The sequence below is a fragment of the Cyrtonyx montezumae genome, unplaced genomic scaffold, assembly GCF_038088225.1.
Source record: "Cyrtonyx montezumae isolate F1298 unplaced genomic scaffold, pur_monq_1.0 scaffold_4, whole genome shotgun sequence".
Lineage (NCBI taxonomy): Eukaryota > Metazoa > Chordata > Aves > Galliformes > Odontophoridae > Cyrtonyx > Cyrtonyx montezumae.
In genome coordinates, this window is record NW_027072045.1 from 2,215,859 (window position 1) to 2,240,923 (window position 25,065).

The 25,065-nt window shown below is 42.1% G+C and overlaps 1 protein-coding gene across 2 annotated transcripts in view; it reads right to left on the minus strand.

Moving 5' to 3' along the window:
* DOCK1 (dedicator of cytokinesis 1) overlaps window positions 1-25,065 on the minus strand; it is a 262,795-nt gene that overhangs the window by 96,662 nt on the left and 141,068 nt on the right. For both annotated transcript variants that reach the window (XM_065746466.1, XM_065746465.1), the window contains exons 28-29: window positions 22,090-22,191; window positions 15,974-16,068 (exon numbers count right to left, since the gene is read on the minus strand). In XM_065746466.1, the coding sequence (XP_065602538.1) occupies window positions 15,974-16,068; window positions 22,090-22,191 (197 nt within the window). The remainder of the gene's footprint in view (window positions 1-15,973; window positions 16,069-22,089; window positions 22,192-25,065) is intronic.

Sequence of the window (25,065 nt, forward strand, 5' to 3'; positions counted from 1 at the left end):
CAGCACTATCACTGGGGTGAGGACTTGAAAAGAATAAAAGGTATTTTCGCTTCAGTGATCTTTGTAAGAGGATCTGCATAGCAAAGTTCAGATCAATGGCTGCCTTAGATGAGAACCAAACTAAAAATGCATTTAAATAGTTATATCACTGAATGATTTCAGTTGGAAGGGACCTCTAAAGGCCCAACCAGAATGACAAGGTTCATTCAAAGGGGTTCATCCAATAACCCCAGAATGCCAAAGACGCTTCAGGAAGAAAAGCCGGCAGTCATGGCAGGTAGAGAAAGTTCCCAAAAGCAGAGGAAGAGTCTGATGAAAAAAAAATCCAGAAGAGGCCTTAAAGTGGGCAGATCCAAAACTCTTCCCATAACAGATCTGTGTTGATCTGAGAATCTCCCATTGTGAACACCAGCATCTTGTAATCCTTGTGTTGCACCCTGCTGATCACGGCAGGAGTGATCCAGCAGTGCCACATCAGTATCCCAACAGACAAAAGTCACATAGAAAGCAGTGTGGAGATACTGCTGTTAAACCTGAGCTGACAGCATTCTGTACTGGAAAAGGCATATAAGGTTTTTAGAGGTGTGCAGTGAGGTTCTCACCTCACCCCACAGGACACCGCTGCCCCACCTAATGAGAAACCTTTCCATTTATCAGCGTTAGCAGAACGATCCCAACTCTCCATTAAATCAAAGCAACTGTTGTATTTCATCTATCAGCCCTGTACAGGTGAGAGCTCTATGTCAGAACAAGAGAACAACTTCCACACAAACACGTAAGTAAAAGAGATTAGATATTTTACAGCAGAGAGAACAGCATGCTCCAATTCAAAACTCCCCGCACGGAATTGTGCAAGTTTACAAATTTAGACCAAGTCCTGATCAGGCACAGAACAGAAGAGTTGGTTCCAATGCAAGAGTGGCTTTTCCACCAGCTTTAGTGGGGTCATTTTTTCTCCCTAACTTCCCAAGCAAAGAAATTAGCAATTCATATTGCAGATGTCACTGGTCGCAAAGGAAATTAACTCAACAGAATAACCAAAATGAGTCTAATGAGAGAAATGTGATTTTCTCCCCTGGGATCTTGTGCGTCTGCACACACAGCTCTGTTCCATCAAGATTATAACCAGAAAATGCTCAGGAAAAAAAAAAAGTAAAATAAACCTGTGGAACAGCTCTGTTTCAGACAATATATGAGTTTTAGAAGGATTCAGCACAGGTTTATTACTGGCACTATCCTAGGACTCTCCTATATCCTTTTTATTTCACACATCCTTTCTTACACAAACAATTAGCTTAAAATCCTGACTCACAACAAAGCAAATCCTCATGAGTTTGAGGTGCTAACATCTAGCACTCACATTAACATCACTGTGGGTCAAAGCTAGAGCATGCTGCTGGTCTGAATGCAGCGTGCAATGCACACACACAAAGCTATCAACAGTTCTGCTCTATTTTCAGATTTCTTATTAGCAGCGCTGATGTTGGAACTTAGACTTCATTTCATATGCTGGATGAATAGATCACATATGCCAGCATAAATTTTTCATGATTTCTTCATAAATCCCTCGTTTCTTGTTGTCAGTCGTCTTGGCAGAAGCTAAAATATATGAAGCTGTAAAAACATCACTCTAATTAAGACAACTGTCTCCTTCCAGTAACACTTGACAGCAGCCCTGCCACATATCGGCCCGTGCACACACCACTGCAAAATGACCTCCTCCAAATGCAAAGAATTTGAACGAGTGCATATCACTTGTGTGCAGCTGAGCATCACCCATCTCCACCCCACGAGGCCCTGAGGGTTTACATTTAATGCTTCTTTCCCACATACAAATTCATGTTGGTTACAAAAAGTGTTTTGTTTCACTTCAGCACCGCACAAGAGACTGAGATTTTCAACTTCTTTGATAGAAGGACATGAGTTTACTGGAGGTCACTGAGATTTTTGTATGGCTGTTTTTTTTGGGGGGTTTCTCTTCTGTGTCCTGTTACTTGAACAAAAGGAGTGACATGAGATAGAAAGACTGAATGAACGGGTGAAAAAAGCAAGTCCTTGGCCTGTAAGGGGAACCACGTTAGAGCTGAGACCATGGTGGTGTTTGCCAAGGAGAACCAAGCTCCTGTTTCCTTCCTTGGCATCAAATCAAAGTCATGGGGGAAGATGACCTGGGAAGGCTTGCTCTGCACTTGTGGAAGTGTCATTTGAAGGAAAGCCAAACTCAGCACACATTTGCATAATGTCACTGCTATGCTTAATACTCCAGCACTGCACTTGGCAAGGAGCAAAGCCACACTGAGCCCTCTATACGGTATTCACCTGAAGAAGTACATTCACCTCTTGGCCCTGCTCCCAACAGTTGGACAACTGGGGGAGGGATAACTCCTAACAGTAAACTAGGAAATAAAAATCTTTAGATGCCGTTGAAAGCACTGGAAATTACAGGTTTACAAGGAGTAGGAAAACTCGATGGCTAAAAAGCAGCAACTTCTGGGTCACAATGGCAGGTGTTGAAAGCACATGTGTTAAACCCAAAATGCACTTGGGACTGTACAAAGTGAGGAATGTAAATCCCAGTATATTAGGTTATGAGTAGGGGATGCCTTTCAGAGAGGAATGTTTTCCTAAGAAAACTTTTCCTAGCTAAAACATGACTTAGATGGTTGAGGAAGAAGCACATAGTAAAAAACAGTTTGATAAATGAAAAAGCAGTCAGCATTTAAGAAGAACTTCCATAAAACACTCTTGATTTTGACACTTGGCAACTTGACTTCGGTTTTTAAAAATTAAACGTGGTTGCTGGCTGAAAAGATGTGAAACAGCCCAGCAAGAACATGAGGGAAGAGCATGGGAGGCAGAGGGAACACTTCAAAACTGTAATATTGCACTACACCGACAAACCACACAACTAAAGTTCATTCCAGATATGTTTGTTGGGATATCTTGGTGAGCCAATAGTTGATGTTTTTCTTACAATCTCCTTCTACATCCTACTCCTTCTTGCTATGCCTTCTATACTTGCAGACATGATTGAGCTTGCAAAGGGTAAATCACAAAGTAATTCATTTTATCAGTCAAACATGGAAGGGAACAGACACAGTGATTACTGAATACCTGAATTCTCAGAGGGAACGCTTCAGAATTAAGAAATAAGTACTATCATAGAGGTACATAATTTTAAAGTCCCCTCTTTAAACATAGGATCACCTGCTCTTCCCACAAAGCCACACCAGTTTGACTGCTACAAGTATATGTATGTATACACGTACAATTTTCACATGCAAAATGAGAACAATCAAAGACAGAAATAAACATCTAAACACCAGGACACGGGATGCCCCTGTTGCAGCCTCCTGCCTTTCACAACACATGATGGACCAAACCCACAAGGAATACATTTCCACAATGGAGGAGCCCAAGGAGCTCTCACTATAGAGGTGACTACCACAAACTTACCATGCTGTGTCAGGATGGATCCTGCAAGAGCCCAGAGCAGAATCAGAACCAATGCCCTACAAGCACTGGGTACCCCAGCGATGCACTATGGCTGATGAACACAGCACATAACCCACACGCAGCAGGAACTCCAGAGGGAAAACACATACTCTGTGCTGCCTCTTCTTATTAACAGCTCCTGGTTCCTACACTGCCTAATCACAGCCCCTGCGAGCACCTGAGCTGCAGCACAATTACTCTCAACAGCTTTAACAACCCACCAGCTGTAGCTCCTTATGGCCATTTCCCCTCCATCCAAAAGACCGTAACTTGTGCTATTAACAGGGCAGAGCTGTACCACAGCCCCTGTGTGACCTAGCCAATGTGTTATGTGCGTTGGAGAGCCATCCCCATGGATGGTAGAGCTGGAGGAGACGAGCCACCTTTCCAGTGCACCCAAACAGTACATGTGCTTTAGAAATATGAGATCAATGGTGGGATACACAAAGCAAGGTTCAGCCCTACCAGCATCCCACCTGAGGCTACGCTGTCCATCACTCGTGTATCCTAAGCCATCAGAACCCATTGGTCTGGGTTAGAGAGGCAAGCATGGAGCTAGAAGTAGCCCCAGCACATAGCATTCAGCACTGACACCGACCTGAGAGCGGCCTGCTGCCAGCTGCAGAAGGCCAGATGACACTTGAGCCAGCCTAAAGCCTGCCAATAACAATTAAGCTGTCAAAAAAAAAAAAAACTAATTTAATCAAGCAGGTGATTCTGTGGCAAATCAGTGCTTTGTGTTCCATAGGTGTGATGGTTTCCATCCCAGAGCAGTAGCTCTAAAATGAACTTCAACCAGGTGGTCCCAGTACAGCAAGCCAGACAGTTTAAGGGTCTGAAGCTCCACAGATGTTGGATGCATGTATACTGAGAGTGAATTTAAAGAAGGAAGACATTTACATTTAATAATTTTTATAAACTATTGTTTCAAGGGGCTCGAATGAAAAACGATCCTGGAAGATTAATTTTGGTTGCTCACTCAACCATTCCAAAGTGGGAGCTGTAGAGAAGTTTCCTTGAGCTAACAGCAAATCTATGTGTTCAGCATATTAAGGATGCTCTAACTGTGGCATTTGTTCAAAAACAATTAATTCATTTTATCTTTCTAAAGAGACCACTCCAGAACTATCATCATGTTCCTGTCTCTACCTCTAACTCAAAACCTTACCATGAAAAAGGAGGATTACCTGCCGAAAAATGGCCTGCCATGCCACCAGGAGGTGGACGAGCAACTTTCCAGTTCTCTTATCTAGTGCTACCAACTTCCCCACAGGTGGCAGCCAATGATCTGGTCCTTCTTTTCCCCCTAAATATACCTGAAGTACTTCTTGTTCTACAATCACGCATGACCGTACAATCTGTTATGTCAAAGCATGAATAGTTTTCCATTTTTTCAGCCCTGGTTATTACTCCACTGGCTGTGCTTCCTCATACTTGAGCTGTCAAAGAGTGTTTTCTAGAGTACAGTTCAAAATTCTGTACGTGAAATACTCCTGATCTTAAAACTTAATAGCCCTACAAAAGGCCTCATTGTCTTTTTGTGCTTGGAGGACGCTGCTCTCAGAAGCCAAACAGCTACATAATTGTTGGTCTTTAGAAAGAGGAATTGGTTGGCACGTGGAAAGACAGCAGAGGTTTAGGTGCATTTTACTAAAACTGTATTAAACCTGGAACCGTGCTGGTCAGTATTGTTGTGAATTACTAAAAACAATCATTCCAAACCAGGATAATACTACCAATAACACTGTTTAATCAAACTATTCTTCCGACCGTATTTAATACGCCACAAATGCAGAGCAGAAAACTCTTGCAATAGAAGAGCTGAGATTTGAAGCGACACAGGAAAATTACCAAAATTCTGAGCTTGTTTTTAATTCTTGTACGACTCAGTTCTCCTGAACATGACTAACATAGGCTAGAGTAGGAAGCACCACTGAAATGGTGACTTACTGACCTGGAAAAAGTTTTGTCATGAAGAAAACCTCATAAAGATGGCAATCAAGGGGTCTGTCATCCACGCAGGCTAAAATTATCCTATCAGAATTCACCTGACACTCACTGAGACCCTACGGCTTCACACAAACCCAAGGAACAACCAACCCAATCCAGCTGGCACAGCTGAGCCACGGGCAGCCCAGGCTCCTCACCCACAGAACAACCCTCTGGGCTCTGCCAGGTGGAAAACAGGCACAGCTGGATAGGGCCCAGCAAAAGGCTACAGCTCCGTATGCTGCATCGGTCCTACAAGTGAGACTCAAAGCAAGAAGAGGGAGAAAAATCCCTTGTCAACTCTCAGGGTCTGATCAACCAGACCTATTGTTTACATCTAGATCTGTACAACTAGCCTCGCTGACTCTGTATGGGAAGGATAACCTTGTCTAAAAGCTGATCATTTTTTTGTTTCTCTCATCCCTCAGGTCTAAAGCCTTCTGACTTCTTCAACCACCAGCAGGAAAAACATTTCTTGCACTTCTTGACTGATAGGCCTTGACGCAGGTAATGCACAAGGGACAACGCTGGAGTTTTTACTACCTCCCAGTAATTTTTATTCCCGTATCTCACACACCTGATTGATGAAAGCAGCCAGGAACAATAACCTGGGATGTTAAGGACACTGTTTTGACTATGGAAAGCACACTGACAGGAACCAACATACTTAAATAATTTGTGAGATGTTAAATCATATGCACTGAGAGGACCATCTCCCTTCTGTGACGCAGAACTCCCACTCACCTGAGCATCAGCAGGCTTGGCTTTTTGCTGCTTGTGTGGAAGAAGACAGAAGGGAAAAAAAAAGCCTTAATTTCTCATGTTAAGACACTATTTTTTTTTAACTTATTTTTTTAAATAGGAGAATTACAGTGCAGAACTCTTGACTGTACTGAACAGTAAACAGACTGCTTTCCAAAGAGTGGCTGAGCAGCCCAAAGGCCATTTTCTTCCCTGCCCCACTGCTTTCACTTTCCAGTGTTGAACATAATGCAGTCACAAATCGATGGCCAAAGCCATGGAATTCAGCATCCAGCTTCACACCGAACTTCAGCATCTTTGTTACAGAATATGAGCCAAGAGAAGCAGTTAAACCTGAACTTCCATTTATGAGATGCAAATAAACATATTTTCTTGCTTCTGAAGAGTGAAACATTTTACTGTTTAAAGGATAGAACAGGAAAAGATTAATAAAACTCAACTGTGGAAATGCAGCACACCTTTCACCCACCAGATATTTTAAGATGTCTAACAGCATTAATCTAAACGAAGCTGATATGGAAAAATAACAATTATAAGTGAAAAATTGCTACACCTTCAGTTTTAAAAATAGACATCACATGGCACTAGCTTCTCCTGTTAGCAAAAATGGAGAACTGCTAATGTGCCCTTCGATTGAACACCTTCAGCTTCGTTTAATTGCCTGCTTCATGCTGCTGCTTCCGTACGGATCGAGCGTTCACACGTTCTTGTTCACGCCATACATTTTGTGCCAGAAAAATAAAGGAACGCTGCAGTTTTAGATGTGATGTGGGCAGTGTTTCATTGTTTGAGTATGCAGAACGCACTGATCCAGGCAGCTGACCCAGAGCACAGGCTGTCCTGTTGGGGTACCAGGATTTAAGGCAGCAGAGCACTTTTCCCAGTCCCAGAATGAATACAGTTTGAAGCTCTGTTCAGATGGTAGAGCACCAGTGGGTCTTGGCTCAATGGGAAGTGCTGTGTGGCCTTGTGGACAGATCCTGCACAGGTTCTGCTGCTGTGGGGCAGAGACCTACAGGCAGCAACGAGCCAGCCCCGCCAGCACAATCACTTCCAAAAGTAATTCCAGTTTCCAGCAGGAGCAGGGGAACTGGGGCACCCACACTCCGTGCTCCCACCACCAAAGGACTCCACAGTAACTTTTCTCAGCCTTGGTTTTTATCATGCTTACAGCTCATCCCTCGTTTTTCCCCTGGGAACCATGCTGTATTGCAATTATTCCATCTTGGAAACATTAACTAAACAAAAATGAGATAAAACATGAACAGTGGTTTTATAGCCTGTGCTACAATACTTGCTTGCAAAGTCAGGAGCACAAAAGGTAGGAAATACCAGACCTAAGGTTAACCAGGCACGCACTATCAGTGACTCGACATGAGCACAAACGTGTCCCCAACAGATTTCACCGTGTGCACAGATCAGCCACTGCTGGCACTGAGGAACTCCCCAGTGTCACCCAGCTCCTCTCGTTCCTTGTTACCGGGCTCCTCTTGTTCCTTGCACACTAAAAACCTCAATAGTGGCCATGACTAACACAATCACAGAATGGTTTGAGTTGGAAGGGAACTTAAAGACCATCCAGTTCCAACATCTCCCAGTAGCTCTGCTCCCCTCCAGGGATGGGCATCACAGCTCTGGGCAGCAGTGCCAAGGCTGCATCGCCTCTGGGTAAAAAGCTCCCTCCTCACATCCAACCCACAACTCCCCTCATTTAATTTAAAACCATTCTCCTTTGTCTGTCTGACCTGATAAATATATTGTTTGGTAGAACCTACCTTTGAGTACTGCTATCATGAAGGACTTTGAGCGTACGGGGAGGAGGGGAATAATTTACAAATCATTCTTTTCCACTGGAAATTAATTTGGCAGCACTTCTTCAGATCTCAGCTGGGCTCCTACCAGCGACTTGTCATCACACACAGACCAAGAACCTCTTGTAGCTTTCTTTCTGAACCGCCTATTAACATCCAGAATTCCTAATGTTGTATACGAGCAAGTCAGTGAAAAATACGTGCAAGTATACAAAATAATTAGCATCTCATTAAAAGCAGAAGAAAACTGACATTTACAGCATACTCTGATAATGATTCCAGAAAGGGAAGAAGAAAAAACCTATTTGTGATGTTCTCTTGCTTTTGTTTATCGTAACCACCGAGCAAAGCTGCTACTTTCACTCGGTTGCATATAGCTCAATGCCCTATTTTTCTTCTAAAGAATCACATTTCTGAGCCACTTCTGAAAACGACAGACTGCGAGGGGCCTCTCAATTGCTCATTATGCTTTGCAGAGCAAATATTTAAGAGTTGGTAAAATATATCAAAGAAGATGACCAGCAGGGCAAACTTTTGGCTTAGCAGCTACCCAGCAGTGTATGTAAAACCCACACCAGCAGCACGAGAAGCCCATTGGATGAAGCATTCCCCTAAATACACACATCTCCTTACAGTTCTCCAGCTTCGTAAGATAGCAGTAAGTACTGAAAATGTCTTGAAGGGATTAAATCTGCCACCACCCCAAGGGGGACAGGCAGTTAATGAACTGGAGCAGTTCCAGGTCTAAACCTGAAGATTGCCCTGTTACTTAAAACTCTGCAAGAAGCCAAAAATAGCAAGGCCTGGGAACAGAAGGAAATGGATATAAATCTAAAAAAAAAAAACTTTCTTCATTTTTTGTCCCCTTCACATACGAAACTTCAACCCAAGAAGTCCAGCAGTTGGGACCCTTTATCTCTATGTGCTCCTTCTTGCTCAGGAGGAGATGTTCCCCAACACACAGCTCTCTTCTTTCAAGTTGCTGTAATTTTCTCGTGGCAAACAGAAGGTTGAAATGTCATGGAAATACTTTTCTGAAGACATTAGCTACTGCTGAACAAAGAACATCTGCATATGAGTCTCATGCTCTGCAGCACTATTTCTGAACGAGCACAGAAAAAGGATCACTCTTTGCCAGCAAAATGAAACACAGAGCCTCCCCTGTGCTTCAGGGTGAAATACAGCCACAACAGCCTTCACCTGATTTGACAGAGATGTCAGGGGACAGAGATCTATGTTCCCAGGAGGACAGCAAATCCCATCCACACTTTAGGGACAGAAAAATAAGTTTGTCAAGGGATGCATAATAATAAAACACATAACAGTGTCACAGTGGATGCGTGGCACAGTCACACAGCCCAAGCCCACCTTTATCGATTAGCACACGTCTCCCAGCACATGAAACCCATCACTCAGACCATGTAATAACAATTCAAGGGACAACTGCTTTCGTACCAGCCATCCTTACTCCACCTGCAGACCCCAGAAGTGATTCATCATGGGCCCAAGCAGACAGGGAAGGCCCCAGGCGAGCAGCAGACAACTGTGGGGACCTGGGAGGGGAATGTGCCATCTCACCCTACACCTGTGGCACAGCAGCAGCACCAGCACGAGGGCTGCTATGGAGCTTCTCCAGCAGAAGTTATGGCACATTACAGAAAAATAACAACAACAACAAAAAAACCAGGAGAAAAGACAGATCCATTAAAACCAGCAGACTGCCAAGAAACCAACTGTTCATAAATTCTTACAACAGTGCTGTTATCAATATAGCACCTCTGCCAGGCACAACATTTCTACCTCAGGACAGCCGGGCTAAAATAACCCACTGCAGAGGATGCTTCTGTCCTCCCACCATGGAAAGCAGCGAGTGCAAAGAGCACCTCCTGGAGCACCTTCCTTCTCAGCCTCTGTTATTTCAGACTCAGCCGAGTGCATTCATTTCATTCCCAGGTCCAGTTAATTTGACAGGTGCAACACTAAACCAAAAATCCTGCAAGGTCTTTACTGAAAAGGTCAGTACATTATGCAAGCAGGTTTTATGGACAATAAAAAAAGTCCCCTCCATATGCAGAACCAAGTCTGCCGTATCTTTATGTAATTCATCAATGTGCACTCATCTGTTTTATTTATAAATGCAGAATGAGTTTCTGGGCCCATGAGCTGATTCTGAAGAGTGGGTCCTGAAGTGCTCTGCCTCAATCTATACATTGCCAATAGCATTCTCTGCTCATACAGAGGAATATTTGCCACTACAGAAAAAAAACCCACGATTGCTTGTGTCAGAAGGGTTATTTCATTGCATCCCTCGATACATTTTTCAGTTGTTAAAGTTGCATGCACGATGCCTAAAACTTTCTAAACAAGTAAGCACGGGTCAATGTATACAACATATTAATACTGGGGAAGTGGAGCGAACCCCTCACGATTCAGGTTGTTCTGACTGTTTAGACTTCTTGGGAAAAATGTATCCCCTCTCCTCTTACACTGTGGTTGCATTTCAAGCACTGCCCTCCTCCCAATCTCCTACTTGGAAATGCTACACAGCTTTTATATTCCATAATACATATTGAGTAAATATTTTAACGATCGCCGCCACGGTTGTAAGTGCAAACACTCCAGTAATGCCCACAAATCATCTCTTTGAACTCAGTATTCATGTAGGTTTGACCTGCAGATTCGCAGCTCTTTCATAAAGAAGCAACAATTCTGAAGGATTTTGTGCTTCCCCTTGGCACCCACTCTGTCTGCTGGGTTTTTCTGTATCTTTCTGGCCAGAATCTTTGTCATCCTTCAGGACTGTTTTCCCCGGTTGTGAAAACTGCAGCTCCATCCATCAGTAGTTTGGGCAGATTTTAAGCACAGGCTTTTTTCCTCCACCTCATCTGACTGATACGACTTGACTGGTGCTTTACGTAAGGACAGAAAGTGTACTTCCACCCAGTTACTGCAAAGCACGCATGTTTTTGTTTCTATACATCTCCATAAAGCACAGCAGATGATAGCGTAGATTTGATAATTAAGCATCACTTTGAAAATGTAAACAGGGATTTTATTTTAGCTTTAGCTTACCTGCCTGTAGGAATTAGCTCAGGCCACTGAAACCTGTACTACACATCAGGGGTCACAGCTACGCATGACATTCGTCAGCTTGCAGGCACACAGGTGTTCACACACGATGGATGGACACTCACACACACGGCCAAGTTAATTCTGAAGGTGCAGAGTAGATCTGACAGGTACTGCTATGACAACCATGTAGCAGAACAGTCTACATTTCCCAGCAAGTTCCAAAAATAAACATGTACCATCCACACCAGCAGCAGCAAATAGGTACGTGTTTACCAGGCATCCCTCCCTGATCAGTCTCCCTCCTCTTTCCAAGACTTCTGTTGTTGTCGTTCTTCAGGCAGAAAAAAATGATGAAAATTCTCACCCTGATTTTCATAGAATCACAGGATGGCCTGGGTTGGAAAGGAGCTCAAAGGTGATGTAGTTTCAGCCCCCTGCCATGGGTGGGGTTGCCAAGCACTAGAGCAGGCTGCCCAGAGCACATCCAGCCTTGCCCTGAGTGCCTCCAGGGATGGGGCGTCCACAGGGCATCCACCTGTTCCAGTGCATCACCGCCCTCTGAGTGAAAAGGTCAGTGTGCACCTCCACACTGCATCACCAATGCCAGATGTGTTTCCTCCAGAAGAAGCACATAGGCGTGAGGAAGCTCACTCTCACTGAGAAACATCTCATCTTCTCTCTGACTTCAAAAGAGAAAACCACTACGGATTTTATGTAAATACGGACATTAGACACAAAAAATAGAACGGAAAACAGCAAATTCATTTTTCATAGGCAACCCAGCTTCCACTGGAACAGCTGCAGATGAAAGTACCAGCTACAAATTAATATATCATAAGGTCTACTAGAGGAACTGAGCGTCTCAAATGCCAAAGCAAGAGCAGAGATTACTTCCATTTACAAAACCGTAAAGAGGAGCTGTTTACATGCTCTGAGTTACCTGCTTAAGAGGAACCTAAATTTAAGATGTCAGCTTACAACAAAGTTAAAATAATTTCTAAAACAATTCTGAATCATTTCCAAACAGCGCTTAGAAGGGAGAAATGTAAACAAAAATGAAATCCCTGTTGATTGTTCAACAAACCATTTCTTTGAACTACTACAGAGAAAACTGCCACGAGTGCTTTTTCTTTTTGCAGGACATTGCTGCAATGAAGAAGCTGCTTCCAAAGCTCTCCTAAGAGAGAGGAAAAGCTCCCGACTCAGACAGAGCCATTCAGGTATCTCACAGGGGACAGTGGGACATAAAAGCCCCCTGGCTGAGGAACAGATCCAAATGCCATCATTCTTCTTCCCAGTGCAGTGATGGAGCACTGGAGCTGCACACAGAGGTGGTGGAGTCTCCAGAGAAGGAGACTCCAAGACCCAACTGGACACCGAGCTGTGCAACCTGGGCTGGGAGCTGCTCTGGTAGGGGGTTGGACCCTGTGATCTCTGGAGGTCCCTTCCGACCCCATCAGTTCTGTGCTGTGATTCTGAGGAGCTGGGATGGTATGAAGCAGCTATCACAGCTGCTGTAACCACTACTGCTAAAACCACTTCCTTCCAATTTGGGGATGTTATGCCTTGACGTTGATGGGGAGGACTCTTCCTGAAAATATGAAAACACAAGTCTTGCCATAGTCATAATTCAAAGGTATCGAAAAATATTAAGTAGATTTATTAACAGTTTCCAACAGCAGTATTTAAAACAAGCAGCACTTCCTTCTGAAGTTAGCTCAGCGCATCCTTATCTTTAGGCAGCGTGATAACGAACACATTTAGCAAGCAGCTGCTAACAGCTTACCATGCTTAAAAAAATCTCATCGTAAATGGAAGTTGGAATTGCAAAGTTCCCCTCCAAGTTACAGCCCAAAGTCTGCCAACAAACACAGGCAGAGCCAAGCTCCGACAGCTCTCTGTACATCATTTAGGCCATTCTGCCCTCCCTAAATCACAAGCAGTGTCTTAACAGATGCTTGTCACACTGTTTTTCAATACTTCTGCTGCTGGAGACCTTGCAGCTGCCCCGAGCAATCCGTGCAGTGCTCCCTGCTCGAATACTTCCCCAGCCTCAGACCTGCATGTTTCTGGCTAGCTGATGACCAATATCTTTTAGCAATTCACCGTGGCTGTAAGAAGACTGTTCCCATCTGCACCATTGTAAAATTTTATGTATCTGAAGAATATTAATCTACCTCCAGCCCCTCTGTCTTCTCCCTTCCTTAATTTTAACCAAGAGCAATGGCCATTTCAGGTCAATAAATGGATTTAGACTTAATAATTCAATACTATTTGGATATTCTTTCTAAGCAGACACTCCCAAGCACCATCCTGGTACAGATAAGGCTGGTGCCAGTATGTACCTGCCTGCGAGGCCGTCTGTGTCTTGGTTTGAGTACAGTCCCATGCTCTCCTCTTAGGAGCAGCTGTTCCAGTCAGAATGTGCTATGCTCTATTATTCACTTCTGTCACCCTTTCATCAATTCCCCTTTCCACCTCTGTTGCTTGGATATTGTTGTTCACCACTGAACAGCAGTTGATTTGGACCTAAATTTGACAGTGAAAGGAAAAGCTGTGTTGTCAGTTTGGATATTCTCTGCTTTTCCTCTTGCTGACACCTTCCTCAGCACAGCACCCAATGAGCCGTGCTGCAACCACCACAGACACTGGGTGGCATACTGGGGAACTGTACACTGACAGCTCATCAGCACCACTCGAACCTCTGACACCTGATCAACAGGTTCTGCTGAAGTGACAAACACCGTTTTGACTTAAATTAGAGAGGCATGTAAACAGGGCATTAAGCAACCCATCTAAGGTCAAAAAATAACAGTTATCTCTTTGGATGTGAAGATTTGTGTTCATTCCATCAGAGCAGGGGGTAATGCAGCACGAGTGCACGCTACCTGAAATGAAGGCTGAGCACAGGAGTAGCCCTGTGCATGGCACAGCACGGGGACAGGCAAAGCAGAGCACTGCACCAGAAACCTAACAGCAAATCCTGCATGAGTGCAACTGATGTGAACGGGTGCGTAGGTATTTATGTGCACCTAGTATGGTTGAACAACTTTGTTTCGCACGACCACGTGGTGCCAATGGACTCACAACCATTCTCTACGTAGCTACAGATTAGTTTGCTTAATTTGGCAAAATAATGCACAGAGGTATTTTGCAAGAGTGAAACGAAACTGCATGCTCAGTGTCTCCCAAAAGGCAGAACTTGTTCCCATTTTTTTCCTACCTTCCTTCAGTAAGTAGAAGTTTATAAGTGGGAAAATAAATGGAGGAGAGGGACAGAAGGTGGTTAATAATGCTGCTTCTTGTTTTCTGAAACCATATTAATTTAAAAAAAAAAAGAAAAAGAAAAATGAAAAGCACTCAAATCAATTCAGAAGCATTTACAAATGAACCGGTGTAATGAAAATTAACTTGTAAATTAAGAGATGAACAAACCCTTGGCACTGCTGCAGATATTCATCAACACCAGAAAGACTTGAAAAAAATTAAAAGCGATGACAACAAAAGGTTTCAAAGCCTTTAAGGAGCTCCTGCTCATGTGGGCCTTGCTGTTCAGCATGGGAGGAATCACAGAACTGTAGGTATTGGAAGGGGTCCTCCAGAGATCATCAGCTGCCAAAGCAGCTCCCAGCCCAGGCTGCACAGGTAGGCATCCTGGAGTTTGAGGGATACCCATCTCCATTAGCCCTGGGGAAAGAGCTCAGCCACAGTGAGCAGCCAAGCACAGACCTTCCAGCTCCTGTTTCAATCTCCTCCAAAACTCAGTGAAGCACAGAGGTGCTCTCCTTTTTGAAAGGATGCTGATAACATATGCTGCGAGGGTTTCCAAAGCACCTGCAACAAATCTCTCCAGATAGCTGGGAGTTCCTGAAGCAAAACCACTTTCAAAATTAAAAAAAAAAGGAGAAAAAGAAGGAAGAAAGAAAGAAACCCAACGGGCTTTAGTGCTTCCTCAGCAACCAATGTGAAAGCCTTCTTCATTTAGGGCAGTGGGTGCTTCGCAAGCTGCAGCCACATGGAGCGTGCATCTGCAGCTGACGGATCTGAGAGCTGGCTGCACCTAACTCATATTTATTAGGAGTGGGTTTTATTAGGTGGTTAAGGCAAGTTCAGAAGCCAGGATTAAAGTTACGGCGATTTTTTATAACGAAAGTAGGAACTGTAGTAGGGGCTTTTATGTAAGTAAACACTGACAACTTTACAGCCATGGTAGCTACCAGTAAGCACAGGAGAGATTTCTCCAGGCAACCAGTACATAAAATGCTTTTACTCATACTTCCATCTCAGTACAAATAAAAGCATTTGACATGTTTAATAAATGTCACGATCACAAAATATTACATCAAGGCATGTTAAATAACGACAGTGCTGCAATTATTGAGGCAAAAACAGGGATTAGAAATATTGGCAGCTTGTTTCTTCATTACCAGGCTGCTGGAACCTGGCTTTAAAACGTCTTTTCAGTGCTGTCTGATTAATACCACCGACAACTTTTGAGAACATAACTCCCCGTCAGCATACGATAACTGCTGGGTTTTGTGGTCAAACACAAAACATATCATTGATCTCTGAAGAAATAAATCCGTCATTACGAGATGCATATAGATCCCTCCTGCAGGCTGTTCCAAATCACAGCTCTCTGAATGATGCCACCCATAATGTGCCGTGTCCCAAAACAGACCAACACTGTACTGGAAGCTCCAAAGCCCATTTTTAAATAATTATTTGCATCACAGAAGAAGAAAAACCCCTCGCTGCTGCATTGTGTTTCCAAGCAACACTGTTGTTTCAGATCAAACATGAAACAGCCATCTCTGAGCTGCAGTGCTTTCCTCTGTACTTACTTATTCTGCATCATGTTCATTATAACCCAGTCGAAGGGATAGACATTCTTCCCAATGAGATTCTTGAACATGATGAATGTTTCCATTAGAAAATCCTAAAACAAGAGAAAACATTTGGAAAAGACTTCTCTTATAGATGAAAAACCACAAGTGATACTGTCAGTTATTGATGACTAGATTCAAAAGGCACTTTAATGCTCTGCTTCATAAAAAAGCAATTATTCATATAAAACATACGCAAATTCTACTATGTCATATTTACACACGATGTACGTAAATGCTACAGTGATTCCATTTAAGCCTTTCAGAAGTGGTATCAAGAGCAATCCTACAGCATAAACAGCTCACTGCATCACTTGGGAAGGAGCTCTGGATTGCCAGCTACGCAAAGGAAGCTCTTCTGGAACAAAATGTTTTCCTTCCTACACCAGAGGATGATGGACCAAGGCCATTTTGTGCAGACTGTACCACAGCACATGCCTAGCAACACATGCCCAGTGTATGTGGGACCTTTACAGAGCTAAAAATTAGCTATAAGCATACTGGTACATGAAGAGCAAAACAGAGTCAGATGTTCATTTTAATCTACACTAAAAATCCCTCCTGGCACCAGTTGGTGAGTCTTCCCTCTCTTTGAATACATCCCCCTCAATTTTTTCCTGAAAACAAGATAAAGTTAAAAAGAAAGAAGAAATAAAACGAATAAAAAAAACTTATGTATAAAAAAACCAACAACAATAATTGGATTCGTGTAGGTGTTGTGGTACACATTACACACGACCTTGAGTAGGAGGCAACAGTGGCTCTTTTTTGGCCACCATGAAACTCTGAAAGAGGTTCTCCCTGAAGGGAGCAGCAGTAATTGCTTCTGCCAGTGAAAACCTGACCCAGAACAAAGTTAATTTAGTAGCACAAACCAATTTATTTCTATACGGACATAAACAAACATCTTTTTGGAACAGAAACCTCATGTACTTCACAATGTAAATCATCTTCTACAATTTGGGAATCTGTAATTGCTATCTAACCATTTAAATAATATCAAACGCTCAGAGGAAGATACAGAGGGGAAAAAAGACAACTCAATGCAAGAAGTCCTTGATCCACTTCCCATAGAGATAAAAATGAACTTTTATTCTTGACCAAGGTTACAATACTTCGGTACAGTTTTTCTGTAACTGCATGTATATTGTCTATCTTTAAAATGTCAAATGTCTACCAAAAAAAAAAGTTAGATTTACTGGACTTCAGACTCAGGTGGTTGTTTATGTAACCTTTCCAGTGAGAAACAAATATAAAGTTATTGCTCTCCCAAGTATTTCTTCATGTGTGAGAGCCAGCACCTTGGCCAGATTTTATCTTAGGATTCGTTCTTTCACAATACTTCCCCTAGCTCAGAAATTCATTACTGGTTGGAAGCAGGGAGCTGCAGAGATCCCGAGGACACAGAACTGAGAGAAGTGATGTCAACGTCCAGCTCTGCCTTGTGCACAGCACAGGGGTCTCCTGGGGCTGCCCGAGCACCCCCACTCCTGGTACCAGGCAGAGAGGGCCAACAAAGCATTGGCAGCTACTGGACTTATTCTCACCTCAAACCTGTGGTATTTGTAAAGCAACTCCTGTGCTCTTTCACTAAAACCACTCCCAACAAAACAACATTAAAAAAAAAGGCATTTTGATATTAATGGTATTGAGATAAAACTTAGAGCTGCTTGTGGTTAATTAGATGTGACTGCCACACAGAACAAAATTCATCCCAGACACACACTCCACCAGCTCACTAAAACGTGTCTTCATTTAAGGGCTCAGACTGCATACTTCACTGCCCATTTTTCGTGCACTTTGGCAAAAGAGTTATATAATTTCCAGTGATCACGTTGTGCATTTTGCTGCCCAAACATTGCACAGTATTTATTTCACTGGAGCACGTGCTTTTTTTTTCCTGCTGCACATATTGAGTGATTTTCTTACTGATGCTCCCTCACAGCTCAATAGCTGAAAATTTCAGTGGAAGTGGCACCATGGGAAGGGTCATCACCTATCCAAGAGAACAGATTTGAGCCCACGGTGCTTTTTTTCTCCCTTAATATTTGATGAATACAGATGTACACTTTCTTTCATCTGTCACTGGTTTCAGCTGTGGAAGCTCAGCACACTTTGCTGATCAAACTGCACGTGACAGCGGATAAATTTTCATGCACTTTGTTGGTGCTTCACATTTGTTAGTGACCCTGAAGGCTGTGCCACACAGGAGCTGTGCTGGCTTGCCAATTCAGCTCTACATTTTAATCTACTGATATTTACATTTTGATAGTCCTGGTTTCACGAAGGTACTTGAAATAATGTGCCATAGCAACTAGAGTAATTACTGATCAACTAAAAAGTGTGTGATGCTCACCCGTATGTATTTACAATATTACTGAATTTAAAACTTTGTCCTTACAGAAAAGTAAATGGTTCCTAGGGGTTTTTATGGAGCAAAATGAGGCTTTCTCACGGGGTATGGAAATGGTGGGGGGGGGTCTATCCATCCGTGCTGTGTTGCTGTAGAGCCTGTATTACTCAGCATGCCTACAACCAGAACAAATTATTCTGAACATCGGAAAACTGGTATTAAAAATATTCTGAAGGAACAAGGGACGAAACTCCTGATCTCTCCTCAACTACAGATACAAATTATGTTCACTGTCTCAAGGAAGCATAACTCACAACAGAGGGGACCCCTTCACCATCCCCATCCAATTACAGGAAGAAACTAAAGGAAACAGCCTTGAAGCTGATCAGGCTGTGAGAGGCTCTCCCACACTGCTAATCCTCCCACTCCAATACATCACTAATTATATTTTTCATAACTTTGAATAAGAGTTCAAGATTTTATTAATAAAAATAGCTAGCTAGCTAAAATATATGGGGACTTGAAATGGAAGGGAGGAAAAACAATTAAAAAAATAAGCATCTCTTGCACCTCTTTAGGCCAAGCTGATGAAAATTTCAGCTTTATTGAGTTCTGAGGTATAGTCCTAGAGCAGATGAGCTCAGCTACAGACTCTTCATTGCAATAACTAAACCTCCACTGAGCCCCAAAGCTGAAGCTGCCAAGTGAAGTCCAGTGTCCAGCACCACGAAGAGCTCTGGCTCTGGAGGGCACCATGGCATCTTGCACCATGGGCATCCATCCCCCTACAACTCCTGCAGCACACACACCCTGCAAAGACTCTGCCTAAGCTTCACAGGCACAAGATGAAGCTTGTCACGGGAGGATGGATGGTATTCCCCCATTCACATTCTCACATTAAACTCAAAGCCCTAGGAGTGCAAGATTTTAAGAAGAGAGAAAGGTGGAGGCACAGAAAATGGTGGCCTTAAACATCATATGGAGCACGTTTTAGTTCTTACTTCACTGACCTCAGGACATTGCCTTGAATGCCTTTAGGAGGAACACTTCTAAGATATTCCACACAGCAAAGCATTATACATATTGTCTTTGTTAACCAATATCAAATGTACCTCAAACAACTGAAAATGAGGTGCACCAAGTAAGAAAGAAGAAAAGTCAGTCAGTTTCAGAAATAACCTCAGTGATCTCGGATGAGGTTTCATCTCAGGATGATAGTAGGCTTGACAAAAACAAACTCCTCTTTGAAAGAGATACCTTAATCTGAACAGTTTCTAAAATTGAACTAAACAATATATTCTGCTGGGAGAGATAAGACTTAGTTTTATCACATTCCACCTCATCTTTCCAACATTTTAAGGTCAAGAAAGACCATTATAATATCTAACACAGGCCGTAAAGCTTCATCTAGCAGTTCCAGCACCAAGCTTGTAACTTCTAGCTGAGGAACAGCACATGCTGAAGAAAGGGTGAAGAAGCAAATACAGAGTCCCTTAATTCTTCATTTAATTATTATTTAGCTATTGCTATATGTATGGGGACTTTGGATTCAAATGAAAACACTCTGGATCTAATTTCTGAAGAGCAAGACAAACTGGAGGCAATGCCCCTGGAAGAGCTAGTAAATAATGTACTGGGCTGGGGCTCCAACCACCACTGAAATCACACAGAAGAAGAAATACCTATGAGAACAATAATTTCCTATTTGCTCCTCACTGAAAGGTTACTTAACTTCTTCCTTAAACAGAGAAACTGGGTTGTATCTTCATCCATTTGTCCCAAAGGATGACTGAAACATGTTTTTTATGTGTTAAAAACAAATAAATAAAGTCGTAGTTTATTCACTGAGGTTTCCTTTTATCACTGGATTCACTATACCATTAATATGCCATAATTAATATGCCATACCAATATATGCCATAATAGCACTTAATTACCACACTATGACTTAGCACAAACATACTAACCATTCAATGTTTTCTCAGCCTACTACGTACTTTAGTTTCCACTAACATAAATTAATCAACAATGTTAGTTAAACATTTAATAGGTATGTTGTAAGTAAAGACACGAAAAGTATTACAGCCACTAAGTTTGGATTAGAGCATCTGCTCCTATGAGCCAGTCAGGTGGCGTAACAGTGGAATCCAAGCATCCAAACAGTGCACATGCTGATAGAAAATAAGATATGGAATAACCCAAGCTACAAAACCCAGGAACATGCAGAACAGGGTGAATATACAGAGAGTCAGGATGCAAGAGTACAAGACACCAACAAAGTGACTTTTAAATAAATTCAGTTGGAGTAATCACAGATTTTCTAAACAATTTTCTCTCTTCATTTTGTCATTAAAAGTTCCCAGAGTGAACTGCTTTTACCTTTTCCCAGATAAAACTCTGTAATCAGTTTGCCTTTTCCAGAGCCACAGGCTTTGAACTCCTTCAAAACTATTAAAATATTTGCTGTGGATAACCAGGAGTGTTCTGCCTGTTTTTAGCCTCTTCTACAGGCTAAGACCACTATTTCACTGAGCTAGCTGCATTTAGCTAGGGAATGTCTCAGTATTACTGGAAAACCAAGTGGGAAAAAACCACCCTAGTGAAGGAAGGGCTCCAGGAACTCAGAGCTGACTGACTGAGAAGCAACCATTTAATATCACGATGTCCTTCTGCAGATCCATGCAGTGGACTTTGTCTTCACTGTCCTCAATCATCAGCATTACACTTTGCTCTTCTAGATCAGGTGCAAATATATCAACCAACAGAGGCTCTAGCATCTTAGCTGAAAACTGGCACAGGGCAAAGAGCCCAAATCTCGCAGAACAGAAGCAGAAATAAAGACAGCACAACCTAAGACAATAGTTTTTGTTCCATTGGGTAGGGAAGGAAGAAGAAAATCTAAATAAAGGTCCCCGTGAAGATTAAAGCACAGATGAAAGCTGCCTAAAATGCCTGACAGAATCCCCAGCAGCAGAGTGGGCCATGCAACACTGCTGATCAGACTTCAGGTCATCTGCTAATTGATGGATCTCAGCCAACAAGTTTGGTAGCTACTTTGCAGCATGCACTTGCCATATGGCAATGATAGTTTCAGGTCATTAGAGAGTTTTCTCCTTAGCTATAAACTCTCTTCTATTATGCTCTAATTAAGTTGTGTTGTAGGATTAGCTAGGCTACCAAATGACTCTGAGAAGACGAATTTCAATTATTATTGCTTATTTAACAACTAAGGGCATCTTTAAGGTTAAAATGCTTTGTATAAATTTTAAAGCTAGCAGGTCTGCAAGTAAAAGCTATTTAAACAAATGAACAAAATTGGGACATCTGGGAGATTTAATGATGGAAGTTCCTTTCCTCAAGCTTTTTTTTTCTTCCCTCTCCTTAAACAAAACAGATTTTTAGTAATGACTTAGAATTACTATTTCTTAATACTTTCTTTTAATTACTTTAAATCCAAGTCCCAGAGCTTGCTTTGAAATTATTGAACACTTCCACAGATGAGCTGCACTCCTGCATATGGCAGGAAGGTTAATTTGGTCCTCTGTGAATTCCAAAAACATCACACTGCTTTATTAATTGTTTTACATCACCTTTGTAACTTGGAACATTTTGTCTCGTTTCATAACTATATTTAAAAAACAGGGGGAAAAAACAAACAAACAAACAAACAAACAAAAACCCCTACTCTATCTTATAGATAGATGAAAGTCATCGCACTTACCACAACATCTGACCTCATCTTGCCAAAAGTCTTGATTAAATGTGCGTAGTGATAGTCCTCCATTTGCCTTAAAATGGCAGTCATGCAGGCAACAAAACTTCCCTACAGAAACAAAAATATAAACAATGATTGAAGACAGGGCAGTATAATACTTGCAGTCAGAACACAGCACTGGCAGCCCTACATAACACAGCCAATAGAACTCTATCATTTAAATTCATGACTGGATATGCAAAAACCTGGCAAGAAAACAAAACAAAACAAAAACCCTCTTGAAATATTTCTCTGTCCAGTTTCATGGCTTTATTACCATCTCCACTGAAGATTTTGCAACATACTCTTCATATAAAAATTGCTCAGGCATTAAAGGCTTTGGAAGGTAATAACTACTGCCAAAAATATCACACGATATCAGTATTTGCATTTGAGAAGTCAATACTATGCTCAAGGAAGAAATCTCTCAAAATCATTATATTGAGAAGCACAGTCTAACCCCAAGTTTTAATTTATTGAGTGGTATTCTGAGATACTGTGATGCTTAACAAAAAAATCCTAAAACCAGTAACTTCCACAGAAATGGGATAGCAATGCCAAACCTCTCTCTCTGAAGCCATGGAAAATGTAAGAAGCGATGAGGAAAGTTTAATCTTTTTCCCTGGCACATAAAAATATCATATCAGGACTCAAAAGCATATTTATATGAAAAACTACTTCTCTTTCTACTAGAGACTCCAACCCCATGAGTGACATTTCTGCTTGTTCATACTTCTCCTGCGGCTATCTGCTAAAAACATGTTGACTGGTTATGGTAATAGCATCCACACTTTTTCTGATCTTTAATGAAGAAAAACACCATTGGAAAAAAATCAACACAATTGTTCAGAAAATAAATAATGGCCTGTACGGTTCGCTGGGACTGTAAATTCACCTTCCTGTGCCCTATTCAAGGTTATTCTACGTCACACATAGCGGGGCAGAACACGCAGCACACTCTGATTCTTTCTAAGCACAGTATGGACTTTTTATTGTTTACCTTCATGATCTTTATTATTTTCAATTCGGAATATTTATTGCTACATCAGTCCGAGTAATTGAGATCAAATACAAAATGACATCAGGTTACCTATGCGCATTACGAGCCTTCTTATTTACTCTCCAATCCCCTGAACTCCACCAGATAAGCACTCCTTCCAAATGCTTTCTTCCTATGTCCTCCGGTTTATAGCTCAACTCCTACATAACTGATTTTGTCCATGTGAGAACATTATTTTTCCTACATTACACAACCATCTCTGATGAGAGTTCTTTAGGCACTCGCAAATGGATGAATCTGAAAGCAAAGGGCCACCTGAGCTATTGTTCTATGACATCAAAAGAACTTTATATAACACTACAGCAAGAATAGAAGCAGTGGATATATAAAAGATAATGTTTACTACTATGAAATGTAAATCAGACTGGATCACCTCAAAAGAAAAACATTAATTGTCAAGATGCTGTATAACCAGCACACTACGTAACAGACACTGCAAAAGAGCTTATGCCTGTGAGGAGATGTTCAGCTGCTGACATTAAGGCCTCTTTCCCTTAATAAGGTCATCAGTCAAAGTGAGGTTCCACTGAATATTAATTTTCTTTTTAAATTGACTACTTAAGCCCTCAGTTCAGCTGTAACTCAGTCCATAGCTCCCCACCGGGTCCCAGAGATCCTCCCTAAGTGCTCAGCAGAGCTAAAGGCAGCCTTGGTTTTGCCCCCCGTATCTTTTCAAGGATGCTCATTGACCCAATGAATCCGTCACGTTTGTTGCTTCGCAAATACACAGAACATGCATTTCTTCCACATGAAAACATTATCCACACATTTGAAAATACAAACTGTTTTGTGTAAGCCACCAGTAAACATCCAACCTCTGCTTTTTCCCAGGAAAGTACTTTCCATGGCCAGCTAACAGCTTTGATCGTATTTCTACCTACCCTATTGATGTGTAATGCAATATACACAGCTGCAGCAGCCAGAAGACTAATTTATACCTGAGAAAACTATTATGGTAACCTTGCATAAGAATAAAATGGAAGTGGAGCAACCACAGAACTTCCATCTGCATTTTAACATCCATTTTCAGTCACAGCAGCAGCCAGAGGCAGGAATAGGTTTCAGCACCATTCGTGAATGGTGAGAATTGCAAAGGACACCTGCAAGTTTGATGTCTGGTCAGTCAACACCCTGCATCTACTGCGAGTGTGGAAATGGAAACACCTGGAATGTTCGCTGCAAAAAGAATAGATACAGAAAGAAATAAACAAGGTTGGCATCACAAATGAAACACGAAGGTGAGGGAATTCTGCATCACATTTAAATGATGGTTTAAAAAAAACCCAACAAAACAACAAACCAAACACAAAAGCAACCACAGAAACTTGTTAAATGTTGTCACAGGAACGGCTCAAGGTCCTTGGCTATTTAATCATTGGTTTTTTTTCTGATTTCTATGCATAAAACAACGTAGCTTTCTCCTCTTCTTAGCAGTACCTGTCTAACCTGAACTTTCCTTCGTTTGCATGGAACTGTTCCCTTACACCCTCTCTGCAGTACAACTCTTATGAGTAGCAGTTGAGGGAACTGGGATAGCTTAGTCTGTTGAAGAAGCTCAAGGTTGATCTTATTGCACTCTACAACTCCTTGAAAGGAAGTTTTGGCAAGGTTAGCTTTGACCTCTTGTAAATCCCACGTAACTAGCAACAGGAAATGAGGAATGGACTCGTGTTGTGCCAAGTGGGGGTTCAGGTTGGGTATTAGGAATGAATTATTCTCTGGAAGAGCACTCAGGTGCCAGAATGCACTGCCCAGGAAGGGAATGCTGGGGTCACCGTCCCTGGAGGTGTTCAAGAAATGTTCAGATGTTGTACGGAGGGACGTGGTTCAGTGGGAATTATTAGTGGTAGGTGGATGGTTGGACTGGATGATGTTGGATGTCT